The sequence below is a fragment of the Pipistrellus kuhlii genome, unplaced genomic scaffold (assembly GCF_014108245.1).
Source record: "Pipistrellus kuhlii isolate mPipKuh1 unplaced genomic scaffold, mPipKuh1.p scaffold_m20_p_4, whole genome shotgun sequence".
Lineage (NCBI taxonomy): Eukaryota > Metazoa > Chordata > Mammalia > Chiroptera > Vespertilionidae > Pipistrellus > Pipistrellus kuhlii.
The window spans coordinates 91,469,559-91,490,675 of NW_023425540.1; the positions used below are offsets into that span (position 1 = coordinate 91,469,559).

Below are 21,117 nucleotides of genomic sequence, written 5' to 3' on the forward strand. Positions count from 1 at the left end.
TTTGTAGAGAACATCAGCTGCTTCCGGTCGCGTCCGGATGCCTTTGTGGAGAACACCAGCCGCTTCCGGCGGCGGGCGGGCTTAGCGGAGCGCGGCGGGGCTGCTGCTCACAGGGAGGCACCGGTAGGCCATGGCGCGCAAGAAGGTGCGGCCGCGGCTGATCGCCGAGCTGGCCCGCCGGGTGCGGGCCATCCGCGAGCGACGGGAGCGGCCACGCGACTCCCAGCTCTACGCCCTGGACTACGAGACGCTGACCCGGCCGTTCTCGGGCCGCCGGCTGCCCATGCGGGCCTGGGCGGACGTGCGCCGCGAAAGCCGCCTCCTGCAGCTGCTCGGCCGCCTCCCGTTCTTCGGCCTGGGCCGCCTCGTCACGCGCAAGTCCTGGCTGTGGCAGCACGACGAGCCGTGCTACTGGCGCCTCACGCGTGTCCGGCCGGACTACACAGCGCAGGTGCGTGCGCCCGCCGTCCCTGTCCCGCTCCCGGGAAGGGCTGCACGGCGTCCCCTGCGCGCGGCGCTGTGGGACGTGGTCTCCTGAGCGCTGCCCTCTGGGGAAAGCTTTGCGAGCTGGCCTCCTTCCTCTTTGCTTTGCAGAACTTGGACCACGGGAAGGCCTGGGGCATCCTGACCTTCAAAGGTAAGGAGTCCGGAGACCGTCAAGGGTGGCTGCTGGCAACAGACTGATTGTCCCGCAAGTGAGTGCCACAAACCCCGTCCTTCCTTCCCCAGGAAAGACGGAGAGCGAGGCCCGGGAGATCGAGCACACCATGTACCACGACTGGCGGCTGGTGCCCAAGCACGAGGAAGCGGCCTTCACCGCCTTCACGCCGAAGCCAGAGGAGGCACTGAGCTCCGTGCCCTACCCACCACTGCTTCGTGCCATGATCCTGGCAGAGCGACAGAAAAATGGGGACGCCAGCACCGAGGAGCCCATGCTGAGCCTGGAGAGAGTCCCTGTCCAACCCTGGGACTACCCTGAGAAGCAAGAGGCCAAGAAAAGGGCCCAAGGCACTCCTGTCTGAAGTGCCAGCACCAGCAGTTTGTCTAACGGGTGTGAGGCAGCGGGCACCATTTTGGTGAATTAAAGTGTCTGTGTTACTCCTGAATCGGCTCCCTGGGACCTCGGTGACCTTTCTGAGACTGCGCGGAGCAGAGTGGTACCAGACCCTGCACCCGTGTGCTCCTCTGTCCCTGTTCTCCAAACCCAAATCTGACGGAGGGCTTGTGGTTTCTTGGAGTGTTGGGAGGAGACTGACACCGTGGGATATGTGGTCTGGTGGGGGCCCCGCAGGAGGCCGCTGCTGGGGAAGCTGGAAGCAGCAGGGCTACCCGTGTGCAGTCCCAGCGCTGGCACCTGTCATCGCCACGTGGCAACCCTTTCCCAGTGTGCGGTGCCTCAGCCAGGACCGGAGCTTGAGAGCCAATAAAGGCAATTAAAGCAGCCCGGGTTGTGGTTTCTTCGCGTTTGGGGTGGGTTGTGTGCAGGAGGGGGCAGGAAGATTGACACTGTGGTGGGCCTGAGGTCCACGCCCAACGGGGTACAGACGTAGCTGTCCCGGGGTCCCCCGTTGGGCGTGGACCTCAGGCCCAGCCTCACCGCTTCTCTCCGGGAGGCCGGTACCAGGCGGGTCGGGCCGCGGCCCCTTTAAGCGCTGGCCCCACCCCCAGCCCGTTCCGCGCCGCACTCCAGCCGCGGCGCCATCATGATCTGCTTGGTGCTGACCATCTTCGCCAACTTGTTCCCGGCGGGTAAGCAGCGGCCGGGCGGGGGGCCGGGCCGGGTGGGCGCGGGCCTGGCCGGCCTGACGCGCCGCCGCCTCGCGGTCCCGCAGGCCGCGCCGGCGTCCAGGAGCGCACCTTCCTGGCCGTGAAGCCCGACGGCGTGCAGCGGCGGCTCGTGGGCGAGATCGTGCAGCGCTTCGAGAGGAAGGGCTTCCAGCTGGTGGCCCTGAAGCTGGTGCAGGTGGGGCGCGGCGCGGGGACGGGGACGCAGGAGGGGGGCGGGGGAGACGCGGCCTCAGAGCTGCAGCCCATCCCCTCCGTCCGCAGGCCTCGGAGGAGCTGCTGCGCGAGCACTACGCGGAGCTCCGGGAGCGCCCCTTCTTCGGCCGCCTGGTCCGGTACATGGGCTCGGGGCCCGTGGTGGCCATGGTGAGTGCCGGCCGGGAGGCGCGCCGGCCCCGCGCCGACCCGCGCCCTGACCCGGTGCACCGGCCTGTCCGCAGGTGTGGCAGGGGCTGGACGTCGTGCGCATCTCACGGGCGCTGATTGGGGCCACGGATCCAGCAGATGCCCCACCCGGCACCATCCGAGGAGATTTCTGCATCGAAGTTGGCAAGTAAGGCCGGCCCCGGTCCCGGGGACATTGCTATCCCCTTCCTGGGCCCCTGCCCGCACTCACTGGGCCTTTCCTCGCAGGAACGTGATTCACGGCAGCGACTCCGTGGAGAGTGCCCGCCGGGAGATCGCGCTCTGGTTCAGCCCCAAAGAGCTGCTCTGCTGGGAGGACAGCGCCGCGCACTGGCTGTATGAGTAGCCGCAGGGGACCCGAGGCTGAGCGCCCTGGACCAGTGTGGGTGACTTAGCAACCTCCAGGCCCCGGAGGCGGTGTTGACAGCACCCCTTCAGACCTCCCAGACCACAGGCGGGTCTGCCCAAGCATTGGCGCGCGCTGTTTAATGCGCCTGGAAACGCACCAGAGCGGTGGCCTGGCGCTTGGCTTGGTCCAGCATTTCTTTTTATAATAAACTAAAGAAAACCCTCGTGCTCACGTTGGTTTGGGTTCAGGGACACACGGGAATCAGGATAAGACATTTATTACACACAGAGCAGATACGTGGGTTTGCTTGCAGGGCTAAAGCCTGAGAGTAGTCACCCAGCCCCTTCCCCCAGCTGCATCCACCCAGACAACCCCGTCACCCATGGCCCTGTGGGAACAGACAAGGGACTGGACATACATCACAGTGGAGAGTGGCAGGGTGGTGGGAGAAGCCTACAGCTGCATGTGACTGCAGTGATGTCTGGCCGGGCTGTGGCATGGCTGCCCAAGATCTGTGCTTCTCTGGTGGGAGGTGTGTGGGCAGCAGGGCCTGGGGCTGCCCTGGTCAGTGTTTCTCAGAGCAGGAGTAAGGCCTGGGCCTGGGCAGGTGGGGAAGCAGCAGTCCAGGGCGGTGCCCTTCAAAGCAGGTGGGTGCATGCTCCTAGAGCCAGGGAGGGGGCCCTGTCCGTAGCCCTTAGGGTCTCTGCTGTCAGCCTGTCAGTTGCCCTTAAAGGAAAAGGCTACACCACCAGCCCGAGGCACTTAGTAACGTGTCTTGGGAGTTGGGCTCCTTTAAGACTGCTTGGGAGGCAGGCCCTGGAGCACACCTTCTTCCATCACCCTGAGGCTGAGCCTGTATCCTAGTCCCCCCACCCCCCACCCCCTTCCTGAGGCTTGGGTCTGCCCTGGAGCCTGAGAAACCCCACCCTGGGCCTTCCCGGGGTAGGACTGCGGGCTTCTACACGGTGGGGCTTCTGCCCCGGAAAGAGGACACAGGGGCTGAGGGCTGGCGAGAGCCTGCCACACGGTAATCGGGGAACATGAGCGCGATGAGGGCACCTAGCTTCTCAGACAGCTGCCCCAGGGAGCCTGCAGACATGCTTTCATGCCATTTCCTGGGGTGGCAGGGACAGGGCATGGGGACCCAGGGAAGGCTAGTGGCTGGGCTGGCTCCCTTAAGCTCAGAGCCCCCCGCCCCCTCCCCCGGACAGCAGGCAGAGGCAAGCGGGCCTCGGCAGTGAGGGCCTGCGTCCTCCCGGTGAGACGGGGAGCCCGTGGTGCAGGTGGGAGCTCCCTGCGGGCTGTTCACTCTGGAATTCTGCCGTGTTCTGGCCCTCGGTGCCCGGGTCTGGATTCTGGACCAGGCGCTGGCCAGGAGCTGCTTGGAAAAGGGGGTCCCCAAAGGCTGTCCCTCCCACCTCCCCGCCAGATCCGCTCTGCTGCTTGCGCCGCCCCTGTCAGCTCCCAGGCCCGACCTAAGGTGAAAGCTGCAGGTTGAGAGGTTAGAGGGGCTGGTGGGCGTATGTACACGACGGTGCCGGGAGGGGCAGTGGAGGCCTTGCCTCACTCCGGGGAGTAGGACACCTGCCACACGATGATGTGGCTGCGCTCGGCCTTGGACAGCATGGGCTTCACCTGGCTCACGTCCCCTGCGCTCTCCTCCGTCTCATCGTCCTCCCCGTCGCCTGCGGAGAGCGGATGGCGGTGAGGGGCAGCCCGGCCCAGGGTCCCCGGGGCAGCGGGCGGCACCACTCACCGATGCGGAAGTCGATGTAGCCCTCCCCGCCGCTCAGCACCAGCACATTCTTCAGCTTCTGGCCCTCGGCGTCCGAGGCGGGGGCGGTGGGCCCCGGGCTCTCGGACGGACTGTCCAGGACACTGCCATTGAGCGTGGCCAACACGTTCCCTGTCGAGGGGTACAGGGCCCGTCGGAGGACGGCCAGAGCCAACACGCAGGCTCCTGAGGGAGGCCACAGTGCCGCCCTGAGGGAGGGGCCCGGCACTCACCTGGCACGGAGACGAAGAACTTGACGGCGTCCCGGTGCCCGTGGAAGCAGAGCTGAGCCTGCGCCATGGAGCAGTAGGGGATGAAGCTGCTCGCCGACTTGTCGGCGCTGTCGTCGCCGTACACGTGGATGACGCCTCCCGCGCGGGCCCCCTCCCCAGAGGTGGGGGACGTCTTGTTGGCTGGTGACAGAGAGGAGCCGGGAGGGGCTGAGCCATCGAGTGGGAAATTCCCAAGCAGGCGAGGGCACAGGGCGGGAGCGGGTGTGGGCTGCAGGGCATCCTGGGTGGGGGGCTGCTTTCTGAGAGCAGCAGGCAGGCTGTGGACTTACCTCGGAGCCCCAGGAGCTGGCCTCGGTGCAGAACCACAGCTGGGGGAGGGGAGGGGAGAGAAGCAGTCACAGGGGAGCAGGACAGGGTGGCTGTGGCCAGCAGCGCAGCCGTGGCCTGGCCGAGCACCCCCCCCCCCCCGGGACCCCACCACATGCCCCTCAGCGGCTGCCATCGCCATCCCGCAGGGGGCGGTCACTCACTCTCGGTCAGCGGGATGGAGATGACGACGCCGTTGCCGGTGCCCACCCAGAGCCGGTTGCCCGCAATCAGCAGGGCCGTGATGCGCACGAAAGAGAAGCCCAGCTTGCCGGTGCCTGGGGGGGGGGTGTGGGGGGGGAGGCGGGGTCAGTGCTGCCTCGGGTCCGCCCTGCCCTGCCAGGCCAGCCCAGCAGCCTCACCCAGCATCTTGCTGACGTAGGGCTCGATGTCCACGTCCTGCAGGTGCTGGTGGGTGTGGGCGTGATACAGCCGCAGTGTGGAGTCCAAGCGGATGGACACCCACACCCCGTCGCCGATCCACGCCAGCTGCCGCACTTGGCTCTCCCGCCGCGGGTGGGCATCGAACGACTTCTGCGGGGTCACGGCAGCCGTCAGGGGCAGGGGCAGGGGCAGGGGAGTGGGCGGGGCCTGCACAGCGAGGCCTCCCCCGATGTCTGCCCCGCCCACTGTGACCTTGGCTCCAGGAGGCCCAGCCAGCCGCCCACACCCTGAGCCCGAGTTCAGGTAGCCGGATTCCACACAGGTGTCGACTTGACTTGTTTCAGAATGAAGCTCCAGACAGACTGGCATTCACAGTCCAGCCACCCTCTACCTGCCTGTGACCTTGGACAAATGAGTCACTTCCCTGAATGCAGATCCTCTGACCCCGTGGAGCCCCCACCATCTACCAGAAGGTGTGCCAGGAGCAGTGCTGACAGCAAGAGCCCCTCCCCCCAGCACTTGCCTCTATCTGCATCGTCTTGGGCTGAATGACGTGCACCTTGTTCTTGTAGCCGCACCAGACCCGGTCGTACACCACGGCCATGCAGCGGATGGAGTGGTGTGGGTGGCCCAGGTCCATCAGGTGATAGTTGCTCAGGTCCCACTGGCCATCTGCAGAGCCCACCACACCTGCTCAGGCCTGGCCGGGCTCCACATGTGCTCACAGAGCGTGGTTCACACCGCCAGGGCCCTCAGTGCCGCCCGCCTGCCCGCTGCTGCCAGCCTCACCTTCGCCGCGGTGGAAGATGGCTAGGGTCCCGTCGGCCAGCGCCACCAGCACTCGTCCCTTCACGTGCCTGGAACGGGAGGGCGGTGAGCCAGGCTCAGGCTGGGCCGTCCGAGGCCCCTCCTGATGCTGGCTCCCAGCGAAGAGACGTACACCAAGCTCAGCACGGAGTCCTTCAGCTTGATGGAGTGCAGGCACTTCTTCCAGTTGGAGACGGCCGAGTGCACGTACAGCCTGCAGGAAGGGGAAGGCTGAGGTAGGCAGGGGCTTGCCCAGGGGCCCTGCCCCACCCCTGCCCCCAGGGCCCCACGCACCAGCCATTCTGCGCTCCCAGCCACATGGTGGGCGAGGCACTGCTGCCGGCCCCCTTGGCCTCTCCACTGGGCTCCGGCTCGGGCTGCACATCACTCGAGGTGGCCTCTGGGCCGCTCTCACTGCAGGAGGGATGATGGCTCTAGGGTTCCCCACGGAGGCCGATGGCTGCCCACCTCTGTCAGCCTCCCCTCCCCTCCCCACCCTCCCCTCCGTCTCTGCCACCTCTCAGAGGCCCACCTGCCAGGCTGGGCGCTGGGGGGTGGGGCCGGGGCCGGGTCGGTGAAGACGTGTTCCGTGAGGGGCCCGGGCCGCACTGCAGCTGCCTCTGCCTCACTGGGCCCAGAGTCAGGGACTTCTGTGGCCTCCGTGGCCTCTTCCGTGGACTGTGAAGGGTTGACCTTCCCATTGGCGACAGCAGCCACCTCCCCTGTGGAAGGGAGAGGTGAGCTCGGCTGGACAGGGAGAGGGACGAGGGGGCAGGGAGCAGGCTGCTCGGGGCTCAGGCCCAGGACTCACCCTGGCCCTTGTCCAGCACAGGGGTGTCCCCTCGGGAGGAGCAGTTGCTCCGTGGCACGTTGCAGCGTGTGGCGCAGCCCACGAGGGTGATGCCGGCCAGCACCCCGTCTGCGCCCGAGTCCTCGGGGTTCACGTCGCTGTCCAGGAAGATCTCCCCCGGAGGGTAGTCACTGTCGCTGGCCGCTGCAAGTCCACACCCAGAGCGCATTCACGTTGGGGAGGGAGGGAGGAAATGGAGGTCACCTGCTGGCGCCATCCCATCTACTTCTAATCAGGGGGCGCCACGTGGCGTCTCCTCCTGTGTCCTTAGACTGAGCAGGGTGAGGCCACCAGCGTGGCTCCCCTCGGACACCCCCACCAGCTCCCGCGTCCGCGGGGTGTCCCCGAGGCCAGTGCTCCCCGCACGTCTCCTTCCTCCACACCCTCGTCCTCCGAGCGGCACAGCCCTCCCGCCTGGCGCTGGCTCTGGGCGGCACTCACCGGGGATGCTGGAGATGCACAGGACGTGGGCGTTGCAGACGGTGAACTGGTCCACCACGGTGCCCGGCTGGTTGGCGTCTATGATCACCACCTTGCTGGTGGTCAGGGTGCTGGTGAGGATCCACACGCGGCTGGAGGTGGCGTCTGTCTCGTGGAGCTCCTTTGCCTGTCAGAGTACAGGCGACCAGGATGGTGTTGGTGGCCAAGGGTGGGTGACACCAGCGGCCACCGGGGGTCATGGGGCCTCCTGGAATCTTTCGGATCTAGCCCTGACCATGGCCTTAGGGGATACGGCTGTCCTGTCCCTTAGCCAGGGGGGAGAGCACTCAGAACTGCACTTCCTATCTGCATTGCAGGCACATGTGGTCTCCTTCCACAGAAGACCACAAGCCCAGCCATTAGTCATGCCAGCACACAAAAGGAAGCCATGGGCCCCAAGGGGAAGGACTGTCTGCCAGCCTCTTGGCTCAGCCTCCTCCACCACTCCTCTGCAGACAGTGGCTTTCGTTTCTTGTAAGAAGGCAGTAGCTGAAACCGGTTTGGCTCACTGGACAGAGCATCGGCCTGCGGACTGAAAGGTCCCGGGTTCGATTCCGGTCAAGGGCATGTACCTTGGTTGTGGCACATCCCCAGTGGGGGGGGTGCAGGAGGCAACTGATCCATGCTACTCTCTCATCGATGCTTCTAACTTTCTATCCCTCTCCCTTCCTCTCTGTAAAAAATCAATAAAATATATTAAAAAAAAAAAGGTGATCCTGGGGGAACCTGACCCCTTCAGCCCTACTGCCTGCTGAGCCTTGAGCCTCTGATCTTCCCCGCCCACCACAGCTCCTGGCTCCCAGGTGCTGGGTGCAGCTTAGCCCCGGGCCTGCCCTGGGGAGGGAAGGGAACCTCAGCCCAGTCCAGTATGGGGCACTGTCCTGGCTCTCCTGCTTATTAAGGACGAGCAAGGCAGCCCTTCCCCTCCTGCCACTCCGACCTTTTTCTTCTCTGGCGACGTGTGGTTGCTCTTGGCTTCTCCTTCCGCTTCCCGGTTGCAGGTCAGAGGGTCAGAGCCTGGCTCCAGCTTGACTCCATTCCCAGCGTGGTCCTCACTGGGCTTCCAGCCACTCAGGTTGACCCCCGCAGCGCACCACAGCTGGGGGAACGGGTGTGTGTGTGTGTGTGTGTGTGTGTGTGTGTGTGTGTGAGGCTGCAGCCTCGGACAGGGTCTTCCCCAGCCCCCCCCTCGCCACCGCTGGGATTCAGCTTCCGGGTGGGAGCATCTCCCCGCCCCGCCCACTCCCTCAGGCAGGGCTCACCTTCATGGTGGGATCTTTCTCCACCAGAGGGCGGCAGTACACCGGCACAGGCACGTTCTTCATCCTCGTGTCCTCCTGGCCCCCATTGGGACTCAGCTGCAACCACAGGCAGAGAGGCCGTGGGTGCGGGGCCTGAGGCAGCTCAGGCGTGTCCGCAGCAGTTGGGCTGAGGCCGTGGACCTGCCCTGCTCCCCCCCGCCCCGTGCCCGCGCCCCGTGCCCCCCGTGCCCGCGCCCCGTGCCCCCCGTGCCCGCGCCCCGTGCCCCGTCCCTGCGCCCCCGTGCCCGCGCCCCGTGCCCGCGCCCCGTGCCCCCCGTGCCCGCGCCCCGTGCCCCCATGCCCGTGCCCCGTGCCCCCATGCCCGTGCCCCGTGCCCCGTCCCTGCGCCCCCGTGCCCGCGCCCCGTGCCCGCGCCCCGTGCCCCCCGTGCCCGCGCCCCGTGCCCCCCGTGCCCGCGCCCCGTGCCCCGTCCCTGCGCCCCCGTGCCCGCGCCCCGTGCCCGCGCCCCGTGCCCCCCGTGCCCGCGCCCCGTGCCCCCATGCCCGTGCCCCCCGTGCCCGCGCCCCGTGCCCGCGCCCCGTGCCCCCGTACCCGTGCCCCCGTGCCCGCGCCCTGCCCGCAGCACCTGCTTGTACTTGGCCGGCAGGCTCCAGCCGCAGGCCTGCAGCCGCCCGTCGTCGTTGCGCACGTGCTCGCGCACCTGGCGGTACTGCTCGCGCTTCTGCTCCCGCCGGGCAGAGGAGGTGCAGTCGCTGGGCGAGAGGAGCGAAGGGCAGTCCTCAGGGAGCACTCCCCCCTGACCCTGTCTGGTGCTAGGACACGGCTCTGCAGTGCCAGCTGGGCGCCCGGCGAAGCAGAGGAGGGCTCAGAGCCCTGGGCTGGAGACCTGACCCAGCACCTGCCGTGGTTCAGGTTCCCATCCTGCTGTCCCTGTCGCTAAGGGCCCACTGGCAGGGACCTACAGCACAGCCTCTCACCTCCCTGGGCCTTCCACTGCTCTGACACAGGCCCAGAATTCCCCATTTCTGCCCTGGAGCCCTGGGCTTCCTGACTTCTAAACAAGGGAAAAGCCAAGTTACAGAGGAACTTAATTCCCAGGAAGACACAACCCTGTGGGAAAATTTCCTGCCACTCCAAGGACCCTGGGAGCTCAGGCATGCAGGACCAGAAGCTGCCTTGAGACTGCCAAGAGGGGTGCAGCTGGCTGGGGCTAGCGATAGGGACTGTGGGGTGTGCAAAGGGTCAGCCATGCTCCCACACGGTGTGTTCATGAAAACATCATGAGGCCTGATGCCCTGGCCAGTGTCCTTCCCACCATGGCCTCCACCCCCCAGCACAGCCCCAGAGCACCCAGATGAGGCGGGTCCCGCCTGGCATGTCCGGCCACACGGCCTCCCCGGTGCATTGTGGGAGGTGCGGGGAGGGGGGACACTCACTCATCTGGGAAGAACTCCAGGGGCCGGTTGCCTGCGGAGATCTGGCACAGGGCGTGGCTGCGGCGCTGGCTGAAGCCCGCGGTGGTGGGTGACTTGTAATGGATGTTCACGGAGGGGTAGGACCGCTTGGCCGGAGGGGGGCTGGACGAGGAGCTGAAGAGGCGGCTGAAGCTGCCAGCAGAGCATGGGAAGTGAGCGGTGGGCCTGGGGTAGGCCCCCCCCCCCCCCCCCCAGCCCGGCGTCCCAACTCACAACTGCCAGATGGTGGACTTCTTCTTCTCCTGGACAGATGGGTGCTCTCGGGATGCTCTACACGGAAGGCAGGGAAGGGGCCCAGCTAAGCCACCGCCCGGCCTGTCACCCCGCACCCTGCCCACCCACGCGCACTGCCCACCCACGCCCACGGCCAGGCCCGGCCCCACCAAGTCCGACCAGACCCCACTCTTCCTGGGCTCCCTCTTGCCTCCCTCACAGGAGACCCTCATCCTGGACACACCGGGATGGAGCAGCAGAGCAGAGGGCCTCCTGGGCAGGGTGCTCAGAACTTCCCAGAGGGGCCCCAGCACACCAGCCCCGGCACGTCCCAGCCAGCTCCAGCCCGGCCAGGGCAGCAGGGGAGGCTCAGCTCTCCTGGCCCCGATCGGCCCCCACCCGGGAGCCCCCCCACACTTCCTGGAAGAGAGGAAGGGGGTGGTGAGGACGTCATGGAGGGACCCACCTGATCATCTCGGTCCACCGCACGGCCTCCTGCAGCTCCATCAGCCGCTCCTTGTACTGGTTGCGCTCCATCAGCACCCGGGCCATCTCCACCCGCGTGAAGCGGCGGCGCTGCGCCATGGGGATCTTGTCCTGCGGGGAAAGGGCTGCCCGTCAGCCTGCGAAGGACCGCCTGCCAGGCCAGCCCAGTGCCCTCCGAGGCCAGGCCACACCGAGACACCTCGTGGGCTGGCCTCTGGGTGTGGGCAGGGGGACAGGACACACTGAGGGCACACAGTGACTCCCTGTGAGCCTGGGCACCATGGCGATCAGTCGACACTTTTGGGGGGACTGGCCCAAGGTGAAGCCGCAGGCAGAGGTGCGAGGGAGGTGAGCGGGGCCTGGGCCACCACATCCAAGCTGAACACTGGAAGGTTTTTTGCTTTTTATTATTATTTTTTTTAATGTTATTTTATTTTTAAAGTATTTTTTTATTGATTTTAGACAGAGAGGAAGGGATATGGAAAGAGAGATGGAAACATCCATGAGAGAGAATAATAGATCGGCTGCCTCCTGCACGCTCCCTGTTGGGGAATCGAACCTGCAACCCAGGCTTGTGCCCTGACCAGGAAAAGAACGTGACCTCCCGGCTCATGGGTCAACACTCAACCACGGAGCCGCGCCGGCCAGGCCACACAGCGGACGTTTTGGTGGATCTGTGAGGGGTCTGCTGTTGGCAAATTCTGTGACAGGATGAAGACTGCTCTGGGAAATCGAGGCCTGGGAGCTGCAGGCTTGTGCAGGGGCGAGGGGGCCCCGAGGGGAGCTTCCAGGTGAGGGCACGCACCTCCATCAGCATGTGGAAACCTCCCTGCAGCTGTTTCTGTGCTAGAGTGCTTGGTGTGAGGGTGCATAGGAATGGCTACTGTTTCCTGAGTGCCCGCTGTGACCTGCATCCTGATGGGAGAGTCACATGACCAGGAAAAGAACCGCTAATGAGGGCGAGGTCCAAAATCCGCCCAGGCCGAAGGCCCGTGACTGCCCCCTCCAGGTAGCAGCGGCTCAGAACGTTCAGTGCCGCTTGGGGAGGAGACGGGGACGGATACGGAGGCAGAGGGCCTCCCAGCCACTGAGCTACGCAAACAGTGGTGACTGATGCTATTCCGAAGCCTGGCTCTGCCAGTCGGAGTGGATGGGGCAGTGGCTGTGCAGCGCAGGCAGGGAGACCCTGCTGGTGACGTATAAAATGCAGCCACTAGGTCCCAGCCGGTTTGGCTCAGTGTTGGAGCATCTGCCCTGCGACTGAAGAGTCCCAGGTTCGATTCCGGAGAAAAGCCAAGTACCTCGGTTGCAGGCTTGATTCCCGGGCCTGGTCGGGGCACATTCAGAAGACAACTAATCAATGTTCCTCTCTCTGTTTCTCCCCCTCCCTTCCACTCTCTGAAAATCAATGGGGAAGAAACATCCTTGGGTAAGGGTTAAAGTGCATGCACTACGATGGGAAGCTGAGGGGTCCCGTTCTGACTATGACATCCGGGGTGGGGGGTGGGGATGCTGCTGGGTGGGGTGAGGGTGAGGGGGCCCAGAGGCCCAAAGGAGGAGCGCCTCCCTGGTAGCCCACCCACTGCCACCCCTGCCCCGCATGTTAATAGTGGAATATACCAATTCTGTACAGAGATAGCTGCTTACATCCTCCCCCTCTTCTTTGGGTTCACGGCGGGCAGTGATGGCCTCGGACTTCACTCTGCAAGATGAGAAGGGAGCCAGGACGGGTGAGGGTCACTGGGCACCAGGCCAGACACGGTCCCCCCTCAAGCAGACTCAGGACTCCCCCTCCGGTCCTAGCCCCGAGCATGCCTGCCGGTGCCCTGAAGCTCACACACCTGCCTTTGCTGCTCCAGCCATGCCCACGCCCTCCCCTCAACAATCAAGGACCGATGGGCAGACAGACCCAGCTATCCTTCCTGGCACAGGCGGCGCTGGCTTCAGGCAGCCTGGGGTCGATGTGGCGCCCACTCCCACACACCGGCTGGCACAGGTGCCGCCAGCCTGAGGCCCCTTGCACATCCCCTTTCCCATCACCTGTCTGGGAGGACGGGGGAGGCCCTGGCTAAAGGATAAAGGCTCCAGGGAAGTGCTGACTGCTGGCAGGAAACCCCGGCACTCAGTGGGGCTGCTTGGCTGAACCCTGGCTGCCAAGGAACTGGGAGCCACGGGGAGCACAGAGTGTGGAGGACAGCAGCTCCCAATCCTCCCCTCCTCCCTCCTGCATGAATGTGATGCGTGAGAGCAGCAGGAAGGCTCAGCTCGAGCCACTGGGAAAGGGCACCCCAGACAGGAGCACCTGTGGGACTGCAACAAGGAAGGAGATGAGGGTGTGAGGGAGGAAATGGAGGAAGGAGATGGGGTGGGGCTGGCAGACAGCCTAGTAGCTAGTAGGTGGAGAGGCTGAGAGGCGAGCATGCACATGAGCCACTTTGGGGAGGAATGACCACGGGGTGTAGCTGGAAGAAAGGATGATGGGGTGGAAGAGAGGCCCAGCAGGACCTCACTCTGCCCTCCAGGCTCTCAGCCCCTGTCCCTGCTGGGACCCACACCCACAGCCCTGCTCACCGCCTCAGCTCCTCCTCCAGGTCCTTGATCCGGCTCTCCAGCCGCAGTTTGGCTTGCCGGGCAGCTTCCAAGTCGCCCTTCAGCACCTCCTGCTCCCCAGACAGCTGGTCCACCTTGGCGATGAGGTCGTTCTTCACCACGTTCAGAGCGTTTCTTTGGGGAGGCAGAGAGGCGGAGCCGCGTGAACCAGCGTGGACGTTACGTGAGGGCCGCAGAGGGGCCACCCGCACATGTGTGTCTGAGGCACATCCCGGTCCAGATGTGGCCAAGGTGGTCACCACATGCCCCACGAAAGGCAGTGGCCACTCCCCGGAGGGCGAGCTCAGCCCTGAGGGTCCAGGCCCTCCTTGGGGGCTGCCCTCGGGGCTGGGCTGACATGGCTGCCACAGGGAGGCCTGGGGAGGGCTATCCCAGCACCAGAGGCGAAGACAAGTTCTTACTTGGTTTCTAGAAGCTGTGAGTTCTCCAGCAGCAAATTCCCCACTTCCTTGCCCATTCCTGAAACAAAAGGTGCCGAGGTTTTGCACTTGGCAAAGCCAGACGGATGCCATCACCTGCATCAGAGTAACACACATCCCCAGGAAGCAGCCCACCAGGGGGGCTGGTAAGAGGGCATCGGGACTAGGGGCGTGGCCTGCAGAAAGAGGGAATCAGGACTAGGGGCGTGGTCTGCAGGGAGATGGGCATCAGGACTAGGGGCGTGGCCTGCAGGAAGAGGGCATCAGGACTAGGGGCGTGGCCTGCAGGGAGATGGGCATCAGGACTAGGGGCGTGGTCTGCAGGGAGATGGGCATCAGGACTAGGGGCGTGGCCTGCAGGGAGATGGGCATCAGGACTAGGGGCGTGGCCTGCAGGGACATGGGCTGCAAAGGGATGCCAGTGGACCCGGGGAGGCCTCTGCTGGCCTTCAGGCGGGCGCTCCACCCAGGAAGTCACAGGGATGAGCCTGCCGTGTGCCAGCCCCAAGGGGTCCCGGATGGTCTGAGAGGCACCGGGCAGTCTCCGTGGCCTTGACGGATGCAGCAGCCCTGGGCTCACATTCTGAGGGGTCGGGTTCCTACAGCTTTCTACCAACATCAAGTACCACCAGGGCCCAGATGGCACCGGCCTGAGCTGACTCAACTGACTCACTGAGACTGCATCCACCCCAGTCTCAGTGCCCCAATCCCAGAATCACCCCTTTTACCCCCCCATCCTGTGTCTTCCCAGCCCATCATGACACTGACCCCTTTCAGAGTCCCCCCCTCCCCCCGAGGGACAGGACACAGAAGACGACACAGATACAGAGAACACCTCGCTGAGGAGATGGGATGGCCCATGGCAGGCGCAGCCCTCCACCAGGACGAGGAGCAGGACTGAAGGGACCTGGCCCAAGGCAGTGGGGTCAGCAGGAGGCGAAAGAGGGAGTGGAAGTGAGGACAGCGCTGCCTGGGGCCAGTGCCCAGAGGGGCTGACCTGGCTGCTCTGTGATCAGGCCCCAGTGGACCCCAGAGACAGCTCTCCGCAGACATGTCACAAAATCCCCCAAAGTACTGAGTCTAACCCTTTGAGTCACCCCCCGAACCCAGGTCTGTTCCTTCTGTTTTCACTCCCTCCGCGACCTAATGCAGACATGAGACAAGATACACAGGCACAGTGTGCTCAGCTTAGGGTTCTGTCTCCATTCACACATCCTCCCCTCGCCTGGGGCCTGCCTTCTCCCAGGCTGGGACACGGCAGGCAGCAGGCAGGCTCACCCAGACAGGCTCACTGGGGCCAGCCTCCCCTGAGCTTACCGAAGCTGGGTCTGCCCCTCTGCAGCCAGCCAAGGGACTGCTCTGAAGGGGTGTCCGGGCAGAGGCCCCCACTCCTCATCTCTGCCCTGGAAGTCCCTGCTGACCCCACCTCGGCCTCACCATGCAGAACAAAGCAGACGGCTCATGAAGCATGAGGAGGTGACGGGTGGACAAAGGAAGCCCGCAATGAGAGGACACACACTGACGTGGGGCCTTGGCCTTACCAAAAAAATCATCGCGCACTATGGGAGCGTCCCAGTCCCACAGCAGATGGGCAACCAGGGCGGGAGGAAGGACGAGGAGAGAGGAAGGGAGAGAAAACAAGCGCATTAAGCCCATGTGGACAGCAGGGGGCGGTGTTACAGGCTGCTTCTCGCTGCCTGGGAGTGAGACAGGGGAGCAGGATGGGAAGGAGCCAGCTACTCCGGGAAGTTTATCTGTGGGTTGCAGAGAGCACTTGCTGGGAGGTGGAAGGTAAGGCAATGCACTGACAGCTTACACCACAGCCTGGGTGGTGAGGGGCGGGTAAGTCACTTGACGGAAGAAGTCTCTGCAGGAAGGAGACTGTGCCCGGGACCCTCGTGCCTTTGCACACTGCAGAGGCTGCACCTGGGAGGCGGGGGCCTTACAACCTCCCGCTGAAAGCCAGGGAGCAGGGTCTCAGTCCGCCTGCCACCAGGGAGAGGACCCTGAGCTGCGCCTGGTGGAAGCCTCACTGGGTCCCTGGCTCCTGGATGCACCTGACAGAGACACACAGCCCTGAGCCTGAGGCCTTGTCCGGGTAACGGCCCTCTGCTCCTAACGGCTCTGCAGAGCCTTAACAAATGACCGTGGGGGATTCTTGACTTTTGAAAAGATAGGTCAAGCCCCAACCGGTTTGGCTCAGCGGGTTGAGCGTCAGCCTGCAGACTAAAAGGTCCCAGGTTCGATTCCGGTCAAGGGCATGTACCTTGGTTGCGGGCACATCCCCAGTAGGAGGTGTGCAGGAGGCAGCTGATCGATGTTTCTCTCTCATCAATATTTCTAACTCTCTATCCCTCTCCCTTCCTCTCTCTCTAAAAAAAAATCAATAATATATATATTTTTTAAAAATAAGAAAGAAAGAAAAGACAGGTCAGGGCACAGCTTCTCCCTCAGAAGTCAAGGTCACCATCAGTGGGCTAGGGAGCAAACCAACATAAGCTTCCAAGCGGCTGCAGGCTGCTGAGCAAAAGCACGTGTGCTTAGTGGCCTGGAGCAGTCAGGCTGCCCGCCAGAGGTGGCTGCAGTGCGACAGCAGCGGGGAGTGTCCCTGGGGCGCCACCCACTCAACCTGGACTCCACTGAGGGGCAGAGGGGACTACAGACAGACACACAGGAGAGATACACACCTGAGAACTCCCCTGGGGCCATGTCCAGCGAAGCACAAAATGGCAGGGAAAGTAAGTGACAAAGGTCAATTGGTGACTGGAACCAACAAAATAAATTCTTATTAAAGAAAAAGCAACAATGATCAGCCATTTCCACGTTGAAAAGCATAAAAGAATGAAAGCAGATGTCACCAGGCCTGTGGTGACAAATCCCACTGGGGGCAGAAACCCTGAAGGAAAAGGGAGGCCAGAACAGAACATCTCGGTCCCCAGGGGACACAGGGCACCCCGGGGTGGGTTGAGGGGAAGGTGTGGGAATCCAAAGCCTGCTCACCCCTCTAGTTCCATTTCCCACCCAGCAGACGGGCCAGCCCTCTGCAGACAGAGAGATAAGAGTGTGTGTGTAAAAGGCTGTGTAAGTGTGCATGGCTGTGTGTGGTTGCATGGGGATATTGTGTGCCTGGGGGAGTGGTTGTGCATGTGTGGATGAGTGTGGTTGGGTATGTATGTATGTGGTTGCTAGTGGGTGGGGTGCCACCAAGGCGCCCTTCAGAGTGAGCAAGCTCTCTGGAGCGAGTGAGCCGCAGGCACCTGGCTTTGCAGGGTGCCCTGGCCAGCCTACATCTTGCAGGAAGGGCACAGTATCAAGTAAGGCAGTGGTTCTCAACCTTCCTAATGCCGAGACCCTTTAACACAGTTCCTCATGTTGTGGTGGCCCCCAACCATATCATTATTTTCGTTGCTACTTCATAACTGTAATTTTGCTACTGTAATGAATCGTAATGTAAATATCTGTGTTTTCCAATGGTCTTAGGCTCTACCTGTGGGTTGAGAACCACTGAAGTAAGGGATGACCAGAACACAGGCCCACTGTGCAGGAAGGAAACATCTATTTACATGGGGCCTCCTTTATGTTCTTCAATTCTATTTTTTAACTCTTTTTACAAAGGTTTTACTATTTCAATTCTCACCTGAGGATACATTTTTTTTATTTTTATTTTAGAGAGAGGAGAAAGGAAAGATGAGAGAGAGAGAGAGAGAGAGAGAGAGAGAGAGAGACAGACAGACAGACAGACACATGGATGTGAGAGAAAAATGTCAACTGACTGCTTCCTGTACATGCCCCACTGGGAATCAAACCTGCAACTACTCGGTGCATGGGATGATGGTCCAACCTAGCCACACCAGCCAGGGCGATAGACATTTTCTAAGTCTCATTACTAAGCAGTACGGCCGGACGCCAGTGAGGCAGAGGGGAACGAAAGTCAGGTCAGCGTGTCCAGAGCTTAAACTCGAAGCGATGCAGGGCGGGTTATTGAGACTGAGTTTTGTTTCCTCGTTTGTGAAATGGAGACAGAATCTCCTGAGCGCAGGCTTGTTGTGAAAGTCTCTGGCAGAGCAGCTGGCACCTGCTAAACGGAGTACGTATTAATTCCCTTACTCCCCAGTTATGTCAGTTCTATGCTGCACATTCTCATGCCTTAACACTTCTGAAATTATAAATGGGTCTTAACAATTGATGGATGTTATAGTTTAATTTGCAGCAGTTGTTTCCTTTCTGGGAGATTTCTAAAATAATAGTATATTACTTGTGGTGTTATAGATTCAATGAAATATAATATGTGTGTACCTCTTCCTTCTTTGCCAAAGGAATTCACAGTCCAAATGGCCAATCCAGGCACTGAGAGTTTGGGGATGCTGTCATCAACTATGCCAACTGCCTTAAGAATCATCTCTAAGCCAGTTTAGCTCAGGTGATAAGAGCGTCGGCCTACGAACCGGAGGGTCCTGGGTTCAGTTCCAGCCAAGGCAGGTACTGGGGTTGCAGGCTCCTCCCAGGCCTTGGGGCCCTGATCGGGGCTGTGCAGGAGAAAACATCTCTTATATTGATGTTTTTCTCTGCCTTTCCCTCTTTCTTCCACTCTCCCTAAAAACCAATGAAAAAATATCCTAGGGTGAAGATTAAAAAAAAAAAAAAAAGAATCATCTCTATCTTATTGCTTAGAGTATTAATGTGTTTCTGAACTGACAAGATCTTTCCACTGTGAAAACTATCACAAACCAGGCCGGTGTGGCTCAGTGGTTGAGTGTTGGCCTATGAGCTAGAAGGTCACGGTTCAACTCCCAGACAGGGCACATGCCCAGATTGTGGGCTCAATTCCCAGTGCAGAGCATACAGGAGGCAGCTGATCAATGGTTCTCTCTCATCATTGATGTTTCTATCTCTCTTCCCTCTCCCTTCCTCTCTGAAGTATTTTTTTTTTTTTAACTTCTCAGCACACAGTATAGCAGGAACACCCCCAAACCCTCAGTGCCTGGATTGGCTATTTCATGCCTCTCACCATTTGGACTGTGAATTCCTTTAGCAAAGAAGGAAGAGATACACATATGTTATTAAATTTCATTGAATCTATAACACCACTACTACCCCAGTCTCTTCCCCGATTAGCAGCCACAAAGAAAACTTAGGGTCAGGTGTTCACTCCTGCCACAGGTATCGTCAGAAATACGGTGTGGAGGACCAAAATCCGGTCACTGACACTTACTGTGGCTGAGCCGCACACAAGCTCGGGGCCCCTGTTAGACACAGCAGGCTGCCCGGAGTCAGTGCTCCGCCGAAGGTCACAACGGAATTCAACCCTCTCCAACTCAAGGCTTCCTGACTTTCACTGTGCTCACCTGGTACGGCACCCAAAGGCCTGTCCCCTTCAGGAGCAGGGGCCCGTTTCAACCAGAACCCACCCAAGATAACCACCTTCTGCCAAAGATAAAGCATCCGAGTGGAAAGGCTGAGTGCACAGCAACTCACACTCTGTCACATGGGAAAAGGGTGTTGGTTTCCAGTCCTCGGAACAAAGACTCATCAGACGCAGTGGTCAGACCTTCTCCTGAAAAGATCCTGCCGAACCCCCTGTGCTGGGTCCAAGCCCAGGAGGTTTATCAGACATCCTTACGGCCCCAGGGAACTACCACATCTGACCGAGAATTAATTACCCCATTAAAAAAATAAATAAATAAATATATATATATATATATATATATATATATATATATATATATATATATATATATATATCTCGGGTCTAGTAATAATTAATGTCGTTTTTTTACATTCGTTTAAAATCTTGCTTGGCGTTGACTTGTATTGACATAACCTTCAAACATGTGGTATCTACAGAACGTGTGAAGTGCAATTAACAAGTTTTGCTTGAAAAAGTTTGTGTTTGGTTTGGTTTTTGTTGCAAAACTAGGGCTAAGAAGATGGCGGATGAAGAGCATATTCGGCACTGCATGCTTTACGAGTTCCAATTAGGAAGAAAAGCAAGTGAGGCTGCAAAAAACATCTGTAGTGCTCTTGGTCAAGATGCAGTTAGCGCCAGAAAATGCCAGCGTTGGTTTGAGAAATTTCACGAGGGAAATTTTTCGTTAGATGACAAGAGTGGTCGAGGCCGTGTGTCCAATTTTGATCAAGAAGCTCTTCAAGCTCTTTTGGTGCAAAATCCTCAAATTACCCAACAAGAGCTTGCGACAACTTTAAATTGTTCACAAAAAACAATTTCCAATCAATTGCGTGCACTTGGCAAAGTCCAAAAGTTTGGAAAATGGGTTCCTCATGAGTTGACCGACAACAACCGTAATCAAAGAGTCACAATTTGCAGTTCGCTTCTCTCTCATCAAAACCGTTGGCCGTTTTTAGAGCAAATTGTTACTGGAGATGAAGAATGGGTGCTGTCTGTAAATTTGAAAAGGCGGCCTCAATGGTTAGACAAAAATGAGTCTCCGCAGCCCACGCCAAAACCTGACTTGCATGCGAAAAAAGTGATGTTGTGTGTTTGGTGGAATTTTAAAGGAATTCTTCATTATGAACTTTTACCATCTAACCAAACCATTACAAGTGCAGTGTATAGTGCCCAATTGGAAAGGTTAGCCCAAGCTTTAAGAGAAAAAAACCCGCGCTGATTAATCGGAAGGGCGTAATTCTTCACCACGATAGCGCACGACCACATACTGCAAGAATCACTGATGAAAAACTGCACCAGTTGGAATGGAAAGTTCTCCCTCAACCTGCATATTCTCCTGATATTGCCCCTTCCGATTATCATTTGTTTCGTTCTTTGCAAAACTTTCTTCTTGGAAAAAAATTTAATAATGAAGAATGCCTCAAAAATGCATTGACCGAATTTTTTGCATCAAAATCACAAGAATTTTACAACAGAGGGATTAAAATGCTTCCTGAGCGTTGGGCACAAGTAGTAGAAAACAACGGCAACTATATTGTTGATTAAATTTTGTTGTATTGTTTAAATAAATTCTATTTTAAAAAGTATTAGAAAACGACATTAATTATTACTAGACCTAATATATATATATATTTTTTGAATATATATTTATATATATATATATTTATATTTGTATTTATATTTATATATACATACACATATATATTGATTTCAGAGACGAAGGGAGGAGGGAGAGAGAGAAACATCAATGATGAGAGAGAATCATTGATTGGCTGCCTGCTGCACGCCCCCTACTGGAAAATGCCCCACACA

The 21,117-nt window shown here is 60.1% G+C and overlaps 3 protein-coding genes across 23 annotated transcripts in view; 2 read left to right on the plus strand and 1 right to left on the minus strand.

Annotated features, from left to right (window-relative positions):
• Positions 1 to 46: 46 nt before the first annotated feature.
• On the plus strand, positions 47 to 1,247 carry MRPS34 (mitochondrial ribosomal protein S34). Its single transcript, XM_036411199.2, has 3 exons — positions 47 to 451; positions 595 to 637; positions 730 to 1,247. Exons 1-3 carry the CDS (start codon positions 131 to 133, stop codon positions 1,020 to 1,022), a joined length of 657 nt encoding a protein of 218 aa, XP_036267092.1. The 5' UTR covers positions 47 to 130; the 3' UTR covers positions 1,023 to 1,247.
• A 347-nt stretch (positions 1,248 to 1,594) lies between these two features.
• Positions 1,595 to 3,678, plus strand: NME3 (NME/NM23 nucleoside diphosphate kinase 3). 4 transcript variants are annotated; one of them, XM_045571460.1, is made up of 6 exons: positions 1,595 to 1,749; positions 1,833 to 1,963; positions 2,050 to 2,151; positions 2,226 to 2,330; positions 2,419 to 2,572; positions 3,667 to 3,678. In XM_045571460.1, the coding sequence occupies exons 1-5, from the start codon at positions 1,704 to 1,706 to the stop codon at positions 2,530 to 2,532; spliced, it is 498 nt and encodes a 165-aa protein (XP_045427416.1). In that variant the 5' UTR covers positions 1,595 to 1,703; the 3' UTR covers positions 2,533 to 2,572; positions 3,667 to 3,678. The 4 variants fall into 4 exon arrangements, with proteins under 4 accessions (XP_045427416.1, XP_036266375.1, XP_045427414.1 ...); XM_045571458.1 differs by having other exon boundaries at positions 1,597 to 1,749; positions 2,226 to 2,338; XM_036410482.2 differs by lacking the exon at positions 3,667 to 3,678 and having other exon boundaries at positions 1,596 to 1,749; positions 2,419 to 2,760.
• Positions 2,802 to 21,117, minus strand: part of MAPK8IP3 (mitogen-activated protein kinase 8 interacting protein 3) — a 52,610-nt gene continuing 34,294 nt past the window's right edge. For 10 of the 18 annotated variants that reach the window (XM_036410467.2, XM_036410457.2, XM_036410465.2 and 7 more), the window contains 24 exons: positions 16,586 to 16,597; positions 15,440 to 15,457; positions 13,881 to 13,938; positions 13,441 to 13,593; positions 12,490 to 12,571; positions 10,850 to 10,980; positions 10,384 to 10,440; positions 10,132 to 10,302; positions 9,321 to 9,447; positions 8,696 to 8,791; positions 8,374 to 8,532; positions 7,395 to 7,560; positions 6,915 to 7,097; positions 6,636 to 6,825; positions 6,398 to 6,517; positions 6,237 to 6,317; positions 6,086 to 6,153; positions 5,820 to 5,968; positions 5,275 to 5,446; positions 5,077 to 5,190; positions 4,876 to 4,914; positions 4,547 to 4,726; positions 4,296 to 4,445; positions 2,802 to 4,224 (listed from right to left, as the gene is read on the minus strand). In XM_036410467.2, coding sequence (XP_036266360.1) covers positions 4,103 to 4,224; positions 4,296 to 4,445; positions 4,547 to 4,726; positions 4,876 to 4,914; positions 5,077 to 5,190; positions 5,275 to 5,446; positions 5,820 to 5,968; positions 6,086 to 6,153; positions 6,237 to 6,317; positions 6,398 to 6,517; positions 6,636 to 6,825; positions 6,915 to 7,097; positions 7,395 to 7,560; positions 8,374 to 8,532; positions 8,696 to 8,791; positions 9,321 to 9,447; positions 10,132 to 10,302; positions 10,384 to 10,440; positions 10,850 to 10,980; positions 12,490 to 12,571; positions 13,441 to 13,593; positions 13,881 to 13,938; positions 15,440 to 15,457; positions 16,586 to 16,597 — 2,798 coding nt within the window. In that variant the 3' untranslated portion in view covers positions 2,802 to 4,102. The remainder of the gene's footprint in view (positions 4,225 to 4,295; positions 4,446 to 4,546; positions 4,727 to 4,875; positions 4,915 to 5,076; positions 5,191 to 5,274; positions 5,447 to 5,819; positions 5,969 to 6,085; positions 6,154 to 6,236; positions 6,318 to 6,397; positions 6,518 to 6,635; positions 6,826 to 6,914; positions 7,098 to 7,394; positions 7,561 to 8,373; positions 8,533 to 8,695; positions 8,792 to 9,320; positions 9,448 to 10,131; positions 10,303 to 10,383; positions 10,441 to 10,849; positions 10,981 to 12,489; positions 12,572 to 13,440; positions 13,594 to 13,880; positions 13,939 to 15,439; positions 15,458 to 16,585; positions 16,598 to 21,117) is intronic. The other 8 variants (XM_036410460.2, XM_036410469.2, XM_036410455.2 and 5 more) reach the window with 5 other exon arrangements.

What these genes read in the sequence shown, in the direction of transcription:
- MRPS34 (XM_036411199.2), top strand. Translation starts at nt 131, where the DNA reads ATGGCGCGCAAGAAGGTGCGGCCGCGGCTGATCGCCGAGCTGGCCCGC. An exon ending in GGCCGGACTACACAGCGCAG is followed by an intron (nt 452 to 594) that starts GTGCGTGCGCCC and finishes TTTGCTTTGCAG; the next exon opens with AACTTGGACCACGGGAAGGC. An exon ending in GGGCATCCTGACCTTCAAAG is followed by an intron (nt 638 to 729) that starts GTAAGGAGTCCG and finishes TTCCTTCCCCAG; the next exon opens with GAAAGACGGAGAGCGAGGCC.
- NME3 (XM_045571458.1), top strand. Translation starts at nt 1,704, where the DNA reads ATGATCTGCTTGGTGCTGACCATCTTCGCCAACTTGTTCCCGGCGG. An exon ending in CGGGGCCCGTGGTGGCCATG is followed by an intron (nt 2,152 to 2,225) that starts GTGAGTGCCGGC and finishes GCCTGTCCGCAG; the next exon opens with GTGTGGCAGGGGCTGGACGT. An exon ending in TTCTGCATCGAAGTTGGCAA is followed by an intron (nt 2,339 to 2,418) that starts GTAAGGCCGGCC and finishes CTTTCCTCGCAG; the next exon opens with GAACGTGATTCACGGCAGCG.